This window comes from Anabrus simplex, chromosome 2, assembly GCF_040414725.1.
Source record: "Anabrus simplex isolate iqAnaSimp1 chromosome 2, ASM4041472v1, whole genome shotgun sequence".
In the NCBI taxonomy this organism is placed as follows: Eukaryota; Metazoa; Arthropoda; class Insecta; order Orthoptera; family Tettigoniidae; genus Anabrus; species Anabrus simplex.
The window spans coordinates 1,132,170,009-1,132,182,852 of NC_090266.1; the positions used below are offsets into that span (position 1 = coordinate 1,132,170,009).

The 12,844-nt window shown below is 41.0% G+C and overlaps 1 protein-coding gene across 1 annotated transcript in view; it reads left to right on the plus strand.

Moving 5' to 3' along the window:
- Window positions 1-12,844, plus strand: part of Gfrl (Glial cell line-derived neurotrophic family receptor-like) — an 846,523-nt gene that overhangs the window by 339,707 nt on the left and 493,972 nt on the right. Inside the window, exon 4 of the mRNA XM_068226097.1 lies at window positions 8,042-8,186. Coding sequence (XP_068082198.1) covers window positions 8,042-8,186 — 145 coding nt within the window. The remainder of the gene's footprint in view (window positions 1-8,041; window positions 8,187-12,844) is intronic.

Here is a 12,844-nt window from a genome sequence, read left to right on the forward strand (position 1 = left end):
GAAGTATCAAACTGTTCTTCAGGGCAAGTTATTTCTGGGACGAGATACATGAGTGAGATTACAAATTACTCCCCGAACTTCATGAGAAAACTTGTGCCATTTGTATACTTGATGCTTCGAAAGTGTATCCGTACCGAACGACGCATGCTTAATGCATATTTAACATTTTGACGTGCTATAAATTATAAAACTACGCGTTGCGCGGCAATTGTATGCAACTCCCGTTCATTTATAGCGATAACAGTGATTGAAGGATCAAGCGTGCAGTGAAGAGCGCACTTAAAGCACTCAAATCACTGTCGTTACATTAGTGAACGTTAAAATATACCACGTCAAATTAGGAATGTCATTCATACTTGATCCACACTCGTTGTTCTCTTCCAGAAGCTTATCATTGTTGTATGAGAATTATATCGATGTTCTTAGGCTATTATTATTAATAATAACTGAGCGAGTTCGCCATGTGGTTAAGCTCGCGTTGCTGTGACTTGTATTGGACAGATTTTGGGTTCGAATCCCACCATCGGTAGCCCTTGAAGATGATTTTTCCTTGGTTTCCCATTTGCACAACAAGCTATATCATAATAAAGGCCAAGACCGCAAGCTTCGGAATCGTAGCCCTTACTCATCCTTCCGTTAACGAAAATATCTGAAGTGTTAGTGCGACGTTAAACCACTCGCAAGAATAAATAAATAAATAAATAAATAAAGAAAGAAAGAAAGAAAGAAAGAAAGAATAACGGGAAGCTTGGTGCATGTCTTTCGATTTGTTTCCGTATAGGTGACCTGCGCATTTGTGAGGATGGGGCCCTACTTAAGACTAATTATAATGCTGAAGATGGAAAAACACCCAACCCCTGAGCCAGAGGAATTAACTAATGCAAGTTAAAATCCCCGACACTGCCGCAAATCGAGCTCGGGACCCCTTAGAGCAAGGGCAAGCACGCCAACCATTTAGCCATGCTGCCGGACATATATGTCATTAATTTTATATGCTACTTCTACCTAACATGAGCTTTTATTCTCCGCCAAATGAGTAAGACAACTTATCATGAGAAAACCTACTTCAAAGTCAAAATTACTGTGTTCCACGTCCACTGAACTGCTTAGAGTATAACCTAAAGAGGTAGCCTACGTTAACGTGCTAGTAAATCTAGTGACACCGGGCGAGTTGGTCGTGCGGTTAGGGGCGCGCAGCTGTGAGCTAGCATCCGGGAGATGGTGGGTTCAAACCCCACTGTCGGCAGCCCTTCCGTGGTTTCCCCATTTTCACACCAGGAAAATGCGGGGGCTGTACCTTAATTAAGGCCACGGCCACTTCTTTCCCATTCCTAAGCCTTTCCTCTCCCATCTTCGCCATGAGAAATATCTGTGTCGGTGCGACGTAAAGCAAAGAGCAAAAAAAAAAATCTACTGACATTTCTCACAGTCGACACATTGGTATACTACCACTTCGCATGAATAAGTGTCCTGGAATTTATTTATTTATTTATTTATTTATTTATTTATTTATTTATTTATTTACCTTATATTACAGGGCTGGCCACGGCTCGCGAGTCAGTCTCGTGCGGTTCTTGACACCAAGCTTAGAGTAAAAGTAATTTATATAACTAATGGAAACTAACAACATCTCGCGGCCGGCGGCAGTCAGTAGCAGAGATGTGAGGCTTAACGTTGTTTAATGATTTGAGATCAATCAAACCTTCATTTTCATTCCTGCAAAATCGTTTTGCTATTGAAGTTGTGGCCGATGGCTGTCCTGTTTTATCACCAATAACAAAGGATACAGCAGCTGTAGAGTTGGAGCTACTAGAAATGCAAGAGGACGAAGGAGTAAAAGGACTCAAACGAAGTGGCGTTTCTACCATAGACTTTTGGAAGAATGCTCCAGAAGAAAAATACCCACTAACAAAAGAGTGTGCTAAGAGACTTATCTCAATCTTTGGGACTACATGTGTGTGTGAATCACTGTACTCAACGCTTAAATTCATTAAAACCGGGCGAGTTGGCCGTGCGTGTAGAGGCGCGCGGCTGTGAGCTTGCATCCGGGAGATAGTAGGTTCGAATCCCACTATCGGCAGCCCTGAAAATGGTTTTCCGTGGTTTCCCATTTTCACACCAGGCAAATGCTGGGGCTGTACCTTAATTAAGGCCACGGCCGCTTCCTTCCAACTCCTAGGCCTTTCCTTTCCCATCGTCGCCATAAGACCTATTTGTGTCTGTGCGTCGTAAAGCCCCTAGCAAAAAAAAAAAAAAAAAATTCATTAAATCTAAATATCGATCTTAACTAACTGATGAACATTTAAGTTAACTTGTGCGAACTGGGCTTACCAATTATCAGCCAGATTTTAAAAAACTAACAGCAAAAATGAACACTCATAAAAGCACTTCTCAAAAGTAATAAAATTATAATAAAAGTATAAAACGAAAAACGTCCCTTCATTTTATAAACCATTTTCTAAACATGCTCCCAGTTTTGTCTCCTAAATTTGCGGCTCCCAAAATTAAGGTTAGTGGCCACCCCTGTTATATTAGGTTAGGAAAGCTAACATTTCGGCTACTAGCATTTATCCTGAGAGAAAGATGACCTTTGGATGGGGATAATAAACGAAGTATGATTAATGATAATAAATAATAATGTATTATTAATCTAAAAGAGAATAATAATAAATGTATTCATATTAGGTTCCACTAAATTCTTTTACGGTTTTCGGAGTCACGTTTCTCTTTTTCTACCACTTTTACACAAATATGTGGGGTCGCGGTTGCGAACTGTGTCGCACATGTGAATCTGGCCCTATTTTACGGCCGAATACCCTTCCTGACGCCAGTCCTGTATGGAGGGATGTGATTACTATTGCGCATTTCTTGTGGTGGTTGCTAATGTAGTGCGTTGTCTGAATATGAAGGGGAAAGTGTTGGGACGAACACAAACATCCAGTCGCTGAGTCGGAAGAATTAATCGGACACGATTAAGATCCTTGAACCAGCGGGAATCAAGCCCGGGACATCTGAAACGAAGACCTCAGCGCTGACCATTCAGCCAATGAGTCGGAAATTTTGGAGTCACTGAGGTGCCGGAATATTGCCTCACGGGATTTTTTCACATGACAGTAAATCTACCGACGCTAGTCAGCTTGTTAGATCACCTTCAAATACTATCGAACTGTGCCAGGCTCGAATTCAGCAACTTGTGCTCCGTGGGCCTGCACTCTACTGTCTGAGCCACTCTGCGCAGCGGAAGATATGAGTAAGAATGCAAATAAATCGATTCATACACAAATGCATTTCCTTTTAATAAACGATGAAGATAGTACGTCATAGTAGGGGAATTCTAAACACCTACCGACAGTTCTGGACTGAACATAGGATTCATAAGGGGCCAATGACCTAGTTGTTAGTCCCCTTTAAACAACACGCATCATCATCATCATCATCACGTCCAGAGCTCGTCAGAAACAGGAATTACAAAGGGCGATGTAATGTGGGCAGCTTATCCTTATCTCAGTGATAAGAAGAGCACATAATGAATCTGTCTCGTCTCATATTTCATTTAACAATGGCCTGCTTGTGAAGCAGAAGTAGCACCAAATTTGTGTTTGACAGATTGCCGCTAGTTTCTGGCTGTGCTGCACTCTTGGTGCCAAGAGCAGCTGTTGAGGACTGACTACGAACCGCACCACTATACGTCAAGAACAGAGGATATGCTCCTTCCTCTGGCACCTGCGATACCGTCAGCAACATTCAAATGTTGTCCATCTCAGTAAATATTTCTTGAACTAAATTCAGATTCCACGCGCAGGAGCTAATAAGAATTTCGTCAAATTCTTCACACACTTCACAGAAACCACTGCTGAAGTATTCCATTGATTTCCTAGTTCTCAAAGTTTTCTTCTTCCGTTTAAAAATGACTCCCTTCATCTCCTTTATCGATTGTTATACCTCTCAGCGTTCAGTCTGCAAGTCTCTGTGTCGGACTCAGTGACTTTGATGGTACAGCCCAACGTGACGTGTTCGATTCCTGCTCGGCCCGGTAGTATTTAAAGATCTTCGTGCCTCGTGTCGATGGACCTCCTGCGAAGCAGTAATTCTAGCACCTCGGCGGATCCGAGGCCCTTAGCACCATACTGTTATTATTATTATTATTATTATTATTATTATTATTATTATTATTATTATTATTATTATTATTATTATTATTATTATTATTATTATTAACGTTCCGTTTCGGCCAACTAAAGACCACGTCATTTCAACTGTTTCCATTGAGCTCCACTGTTGGTCCAGTATTCCTTCATTCACAGACGGTGTTGCTCCTTTCGCTCTTTCGTCCATGCCTTTCCAGATTTCATCTTCGGTTTTGGCTGGAAACCCTGATGTTCTTGGTGTTTTTTAAGTAGGTCACACTCCTGGATATCTTCAAATGAGGTCCCAACCTCCTGCAGATCTTTCTTTACCTTACTGAACCATGCCTCCTTTGCCTTTTTCTCTTGGAGGAAAGTTAAAATGCGGTAGGTTAACCGTTTTGACTTCATTCGGGCTGTGTGTCCATAAAAAATAATCCTCCTTTTCCGCATCACGTACGTTATTTTCTCCGCATGCGAGTACAACTCCTCGTTGTGCCGCCTCCTAAACTCGCCATTGTCTTTGACTGAAACTAAGATTTTCCTCAAAATCTACCTTTATCGGCCTCAAATTTCTCCATCATGCCTTTTTTTGTTCATGGCGAGACATTCCGCTACATATAGAGCCTCTGGCCGGATGACAGTGCAATAGTGTTTGATTTTCGCATTCAGAGATATAGGTATTTAGTTATAGATATTTTTAGTCGGATGTTAAGCCATTTCAATTTTATTCGTGCATGATCCAAAGGCTTCTTTTTTCGGACATGTTAGGTTCTATCCATTCACCAAGATACAGTTCGACTCGTTGGCTGAACGGTCAGCGTACTGGCTTTCGGATCATAGGGTCCCGGGTTCGATTCCAGGCCGGGCCGGGGATTTTAACCTTAATTGGTTAATTCCAATGGCACGGGGGCTTGGTGTATGTGTTGTCTTCATCATCATTTCATCCTCATCTCGACGCGCAGGTCACCTACGGGTGTGAAATAGAAAGACCTGCACCTGGCGAGCCGAACCCGTCATGGGATATCCCGGCACTAAAGCCATACGACATTTCATTTCATTTACCAAGATACATACATTTTTCAACTCGCTTGACTTTTCCGTGAGGACTTTCTAGCTCACTTGGCGCCAGTTTGATGTTTGTAATACCGAGCTCGATTGCTGCAGTCGCTTAAGTGCGGCCAGTATCCAGTATTCGGGAGATTGTGGGTTCGAGCCCCACTGTCGGCAGCCCTGAAGATGGTTTTCCGTGGTTTCGCATTTTCACACCAGGCAAATGCTGGGGCTGTACCTTAATTAAGGCCACGGCCGCTTCCTTCCACTTCCTAGGCCTTTCCTATCCCATCGTCGCCATAAGACTTATCTGAGTCGGTGCGACGTAAAGCAAATTGAAAAAAAAAAAAAAAGATGTTTGTAATGAATTTCGTTTTCTCAAAGGGGATCTGGAGGCCCACCTTTGCAGCTTGTGTTTGAAGCTGGTTCATCTGCTTCGTGGCCACATCCAAGGAATCAACGAAAACTGCAAGATCGTCTGCAAATGCTAGACAGTCAATTGAAAGGTTCTTGATTTTGTGGCCAAGTCTGACTCCGCTTTCGACTCCTTCATAACACATTTCTCTGCGCCATTCACGGATCACTTTCTCAAGAACGCAGTTGAACAACAGAAGTGGGAGACCACCTCCCTGCCTAACTCCTGTCCGTAATTCAAAGGCATCTGAAGTCTCACACCCGAACTTCACTTTTGAGATTGTGTTGGTGAGAGTCTGTTGGATGATGCTCTTGTTTTACCGTCCAAGCCAATTCCCTTAAGATCTGATTAAAGGCAGTTCTATCAATTGAATCATAGGCCTTCTTAAAGTCGATGAACGTTACTACGAAAGGCTTGCTCCTTAGTTTAAGACATGAAAGGACAGATTTCAGATTCATAATCTGCTCCACACATGACCGTCCTGTCCTGAAACCTCCTTGGTAATCACCCAGCCCTGGATCTAGCTCTTCTTCTTCCCTGACTTGAAGAGCTTTCGAGATAATTTTGTAGGTTATGAGTAGGAGGGAGATGCCGCGATAGTTGTTAACATCCGACTTGTCGCCTTTCCTATGAAGTGGGTGGATTAGGGCAGATGTCTAGTCACTTCGAAGACTTGCGGTACGATGTCCGTAAATTTCTTCACTGCATTGTCACTTGCAAACTTCCACAGTTCAGCTATTATTATTATTATTATTATTATTATTATTATTATTATTATTATTATTATTATTATTATTATTTGCAAGGATTCGTGAAAGCAGCGCCCCTTCAATCCTTTATTTTTAACTTGTCCTTTGACCTCGAAACTGAAAATGTTGACCACCGTCTTTACGAACTGAAAAAAAAAAAAAATTCCTGCAAATGGATAAAGAGTTTCGGACACACCCTAGGACTTCCCCAGATGTAAACTTCTGGATATTTTTTTCACTCATATTAATCTAGCGAGAATTCCGTCGAAGTGCATCGTCCTTGGAGAAACAAAATATGGGTTAAGCTTCGAACACTACTTTGGTCTTTCATTCAGTAAGATTTCTCACAATTATAGTCTTTTAAATCCTCAGTTATATGGAAATAACTTCAGAAGTTATCGAAGAAATCATTGATATATTTAAGTGCTCTAGTGCTAATTCATAACAAAAGACTTGCGAAGCACTAGAAAGTAGAATTCATTGTGCAGAAAGGAGAAGGTTGTACTAGCCATCATTTGGGCGAAGGATCGAAATACATAGGCCTACAGTAGTTTGAATCTAGAAATTGAGAACTAACGTAGCATTTTCTTGTCGTGGCTTGTAGTGATCTCAACTCTACACTGGCGGAAAAGGTATTCGGTTCATGCAGAAGGTCGGAGTTTCGATTTGCCCTCATGAAGTCGAGAAATTTACAATAGATCGTCTGCGTTGCAACTGAAATGTATACGAAGTGTATATAGTCGGACATATACACCTCCAAAGCACTGATATTACGAACACTGGAAGCCTTTGCCCTCCACCTCTTTTTAGGCCTCCATATCTTGTATGGAGATGGTTCTCCTTCGCTTTGCTTTGTTCTGTTCCTGTCCCTGAGCATTGGCAGTAGACTAAGCTGTTGGATTTTGTGATATCCTTATCTGAGAAGCAGTACTCCATCTCTCACAATGCTCTTCCTGTCCACTGCTTTCCTCAAGACAGGTCAGGCTTCCCAATCACTTTGGATATGCAGTCCCTAAGAACAATTTTCGTTGTGTTCATTTTCCTGTGGTAGCGTGTACAGGAAAATGAACCTTACCATACAGTACTGTAGGGATGTAAGATTTCACTCCTATAGTATACTGTATATAAAGTTCATTTTCCTTTATACTGAGACAAACAAAAATGAACACAACGGAAATTGTTCTGACCAGTCTTAAGAAAAAAAAATGGACAGGAAGAGCATTGTGAGAAATGAGATAATGTTTCTTAGGCATCGATATATTTCTTATATGGTTCCAATCTTTAATGATCTTTCAGAACCGAGCTCGATAGCTGCAGTCGCTTAAGTGCGGCCAGTATCCAGTATTCGGGAGATAGTAGGTTCGAACCCCACTATCGGCAGCCCTGAAGATGGTTTTCCGTAGTTTCCCATTTTCACACCAGGCAAATGCTGGGGTTGTACCTTAATTAAGGCCACGACCACTTCCTTCCCACTCCTAGCCCTTTCCTGTCCCATCGTCGCCATAAGACCTACCTGTGTCGGTGCGACGTAAAGCAACTAGCAAAAAAAAAAAAGATCTTTCAGATTTCTTGTAAAGGAATATACGTGTTGTTTAACACATTAAAATGTATTATTATCACTAAAATGTATTTAACTAAATACTCAATTTGTTAATCGAGTCTACCAATTCATATCGCAATGGTCTTGTTTCTGCTTACAGAGAAAGACCCATATCCAGTGGATGCACTCCCGACATGCAACCACGCACTTTCTGTGTGCCAGCAGGAGAGGAAGTGCATCAAACTCTATGAAGACTTCAAGTCCAACTGTAAAGTACGAGACCAAAAGTGTCGGATGGATGACAGGTAGGACTTACAATACGTGATCTTGCATGAATACGCAGGATGTTCAATTCTAGCTGTTCCTGGCCTAAGTCATGTTTCTAATGCACCTTTGCAACGAACTTAGGATTATTTATTATTATTATTATTATTATTATTATTATTATTATTATTATTATTATTATTATTATTATTATTATTATTATTATTATTATTATTATTATTTCAATTTCGTGTGGCCGTTGCCCTGGCCTTGTAAGGCAGACGCTAGGACGAAGGTGGGCTGCATCATCTTCCGCGTATCGGAAGCTGAGTGTTAGTTTGGTGGAGGATAGTGTTGTGTGTGGTGCGTGAGTTGCAGGGTATTGGCGACAGCACAAATACCCAGGCCCACAGCCAAGGGAATTGACACTTTCAAACTAAATCCGTGACCCGTCCCGGAATGGAACCCAGGACCCTATGAACCGAAGCCCAAGATGATCATTCAGCCAAAGAACCAAACATAGATAAAAGAGCTCCAATAATAAACTGAAGGCATTCTCCTGAAAATACAATTGTATCGATTGTTGACACTTTCCATTGAAGAAACTTCACACTGTGTCTAAGAGAGCGTTATAGATACTCATAATCTGCATCATCTACCGAATAAGGAATACGCAAGATTTGAGGAAATTACTCTTTGGATGCAGCAATGAGCACGCTTCGTACTGTACCCTCGGTGAAGGTAGACAATGGGCTCAATATGTAGGGTACGTATTATTTTGTATAGATTATGTTCTTATGTTGAGATATATCATGTCGAGTAGTAATATGCTCTTCCCGTCTTGATGGTATCGATGCTAGGTTTAGAGAACCTCACAAGGGAACTAATATTAGAAATCACCGTTCTCAACAACTCTTGCATGTACCATTACTAATTAAACGGCGTATGGCATCCGGAAAGGTCTGGTGTAGGTCGTTCGAACTGTTTTCCTATAGGTAACAAGCTTGTCTGCGAGGATGGTGCATATCTGTAATGAATTCAGATGTTGAAGACAAAACACACACCCAGTCATAGAGAAATTAACCAATTAATGTTAAAACCTCGGACCCGGCCAAGAATCTAACTCGCCGCTCCTTGGACCAAAGGCCAGCACGCTAACCATTTAGCTAAGGATCAGGGCTTTTCGTTACTACCTATATTTATGCATGTAGAGTAATATCAGTGCTACCCAGGTATGACAGCTCGGACAGTACACTCATATTGGAATAATCATTTAAACTTTCGAAAACTGTTTACAATGTGCAAACTAAATAGTGGGGAAATTCATATGGGCCAAAGAGGATCAATCCCATAAAATTTCGCTTAATTTTGTCCAGTTTCTTAAGCGTTGTGCACGTTTAAACAAATACACAGTTAATCATTGAAAATTCCTCGTAAAGAAGGTGGAGTCTTCTGTCGAACATCCAAATTTTTATATCTCTATATCGTTTTAACTAGCAGTATGCTGTATATTAGACACGACCCCTTTGAAATCTAGAAGGATGTATCATTTTCCAGGTGTAAATCAGTTATCTTCATCTAGAAAACACTGACGAAACGTGAGAAGCTCGCTCCTACAAATAAATATAATTTCTCCTGGACTAGCCAGAGAGAATCTAGGTGAAATATAATTATAATTCATTAATAATAGACTTGTATGTTTAGATATCATTGTCTAGAACAGGAGAATCGTTTGCTGGACAGTATGACATAAATTATGTCCGGCTCCATGGCTACATGCTTAGCGTGCTGGCCTTTGGTCACAGGGGTCCCGGGTTCGATTCCCGGCAGGGTCGGGAATTTTAACCTTAATTGGTTAATTTCGCTGGCACGGGGGCCGGGTGTATGTGTCGTATTCATCATCATTTCATCCTCATCACGACGCGCAGGTCACCTACGGGTGTCATATCAAAAGACCTGCATCTGGCGAGCCGAACGTGTCCTCGGACACTCCCGGCACTAAAAGCCATACGCCATTTAATTTGACAGAAATGATATATGGTATAAGCTTTCAGCTATGTGGATATCTTCTTTCGGCCACCTGTTTGATGTCGCACTAGCACAGGCTGGTTTTCGAGAAAATTGGGACAGGAAATGGCTATAAGTGGGAAGTTAACGGCAGTGGTATTAATTAAGAATTATCCCCGATAATTTAGTAATTAACACTTGGTTCATGAATTCATTATGCCACGACTTTATCATTAATTTGTATGATATTTTGCTGCAAACTATAATATTATGCCACAAAAATCTTAGTAACGTCTGCCTTAAAAATTCGAGCAGTTAAAAGTAAAAAAAAAATAATAATAAAAAAACAAAGCCACGATTCAATATTTATTCCATGTTCCTCCTAACTCGAACACATCTTGCAGTCAAGTTCACATGGCGTGGGCTGGTGTTTTCAAATAACTAGTGTTCTCAGCCACGGCATACTGGGCGAGCTTCCGCTAATCACCAGGGCTCATGGAGGGGGATTGGGTTAATTTCTGCGCATATGTTACTTATTCTCACATATACTCTCAGTTGGTTTCAATTCGTAAAGTGACGGGGCCACTCTATCAATCCGATCTGCTCGCAAACCCGTTTCGAATCAATTAAGATGTGTGGACTGGATGATTATTCTGCTGAAATTGATTAATTCCATCAGGATACAACACCTTAGTACACAGGACCATATAACGTTCTAGCAACCATTTATATTTATGGTGGTTCAATTTTCCGCGAATGCGATGAATTTTGCCCGCTCCACAACGAGAAATCCACCCCAAACACGACACAGACACTCGACCATTGCTGCACCGACGTATCTGTGGTCGAATCAGATGCCTGGAGGACGATATACCAAAATGGTCCTTTTTGTCAGTAGTAGGAAAGATGATGTCATCAGGAAAGATTGATCTTTGCACCGATCTCCGAGCATGACTGCTTCGGATGTCTGAAAACCAAGTTCAATCACTTTCTTTCGTTCCTTCACCACTTTGTGAAGCCATTTCAAACAGACAACTGAAAAGTCTCTACCAGAAATGGTGCCGTTGGTTATATCCTGGAGTGTTAGCCTCTACCTAGGTCTTAAAGTGACAGCAATGTATTCACAATGATACAAATATAAACAAATGTTACAATTAAAAATGAATATAAATACATTCATTACTATATTATTTGTAGAGATAAATTCAAGGATTGAAAATAAAAATAATATAGTTCATAATACAGACCTCCGAGCCGTAATTTGTTTTCTAAAGACATGAATTGAGAGTAACTATATCTACGAAATAATTCCTTTATTATAGCTATGATTATAAGATTTTGGAAATACTACTGTGCATGCAGCTGCTACTACAATTGAGGAATGTCTGTTCAAAAGGAGCCGAGCTGAATGGCTCAAACGGTTAAGACGCTGGCCTTCTGACCCCAACTTGGCAGATTCGATTTTGGCTCCGTCCGGTGGTATTTGAAGGCGCTCAAAAACGTCAGCCTCGTGTCGGTAGATTTACTGGCACATAAAGGAACTCCTGCTCGACAAAATTTCGGCAACTCGGTGTCTCCGAAGACCGTCAAAGTAGTTACTGAGACGTAAAAAGTAATAAAATTATTATTGTTCAAAAGACGCTATTTCCACCTTAAGAAATTTGATGAGAAACGCAAGGAAATGTATAATAAGACACATGGAACGTACCCATGATTGCGTATGGCACTCCCTATAAGGATTACGTCTTTCTGTTCTAGATTGCTCATGACATTCGATAGTATTCAGCTACTCCAATGTGTATGGACGAAATACTAAAAATTTCTCTGAAGTGGAAATGGCTTATTTTGAACATACACGCCTCAGTGGAAAAATAATATCATTGCTATAAAATAAACATTTTGTGCAGCATTATTAAGTAATCAGAATACCGAGCTCGATAGCTACAGTCGCTTAATTGCGGCCAGTATCCAGTATTCGGGAGATAGTGGGTTCGAACCCCACTGTCGGCAGCCCTGAAGATGGTTTTCCGTGGTTTCCCATTTTCACACCAGGCAAATGCCGGGGCTGTACTTTAATTAAGGCCACGGCTGCCTTCCTTCCCATTCCTTGCCATTTCCTGTCCCATCGTCGCCATAAGACTTTTTCTGTGTCGGTGCGACGTAAAGCAACTTGCAGAAAAAAAAGGAATCAGAATATAATCGAAGTGAATGTTAAGCTGCAGTGGTTATGTAAATGCCTTTATATGTATCAGCACGTAGTAAAAGGGATATAGCTCAATTGTAAGTGCGTGGGAATGTAGATGGCAGCATCTCAGGTACAATTCCTCGTCATTCCTCTTCGTTTTACTTCGTTATGTGATAGTATACTATATTAACATAAGAAGAAGAAGAAACTAGCAATAGTATTACGCACCTATATTGTTCCAAAACTAAAATTTGTATTATTTATATTGCTAAAGAACGATATCAAAACTTAACTCCAAGGCTCAAACTGGCTACCTGCGAATCATAAAGCTAAAGCTTTACCGATGTTCTACGAGCAGATACCGAAAGACTCCTTAAACCCATAGTTCAGCATAGTTCACAGTGCTTCTACTGCGCATCTACATCGTGTAACAGTACTGAGATCCGAAGTGGAAGTTAAGAATATATTCACTGATCAGGTGCGGCCAGTTTTCTTTCGAGAGCTATA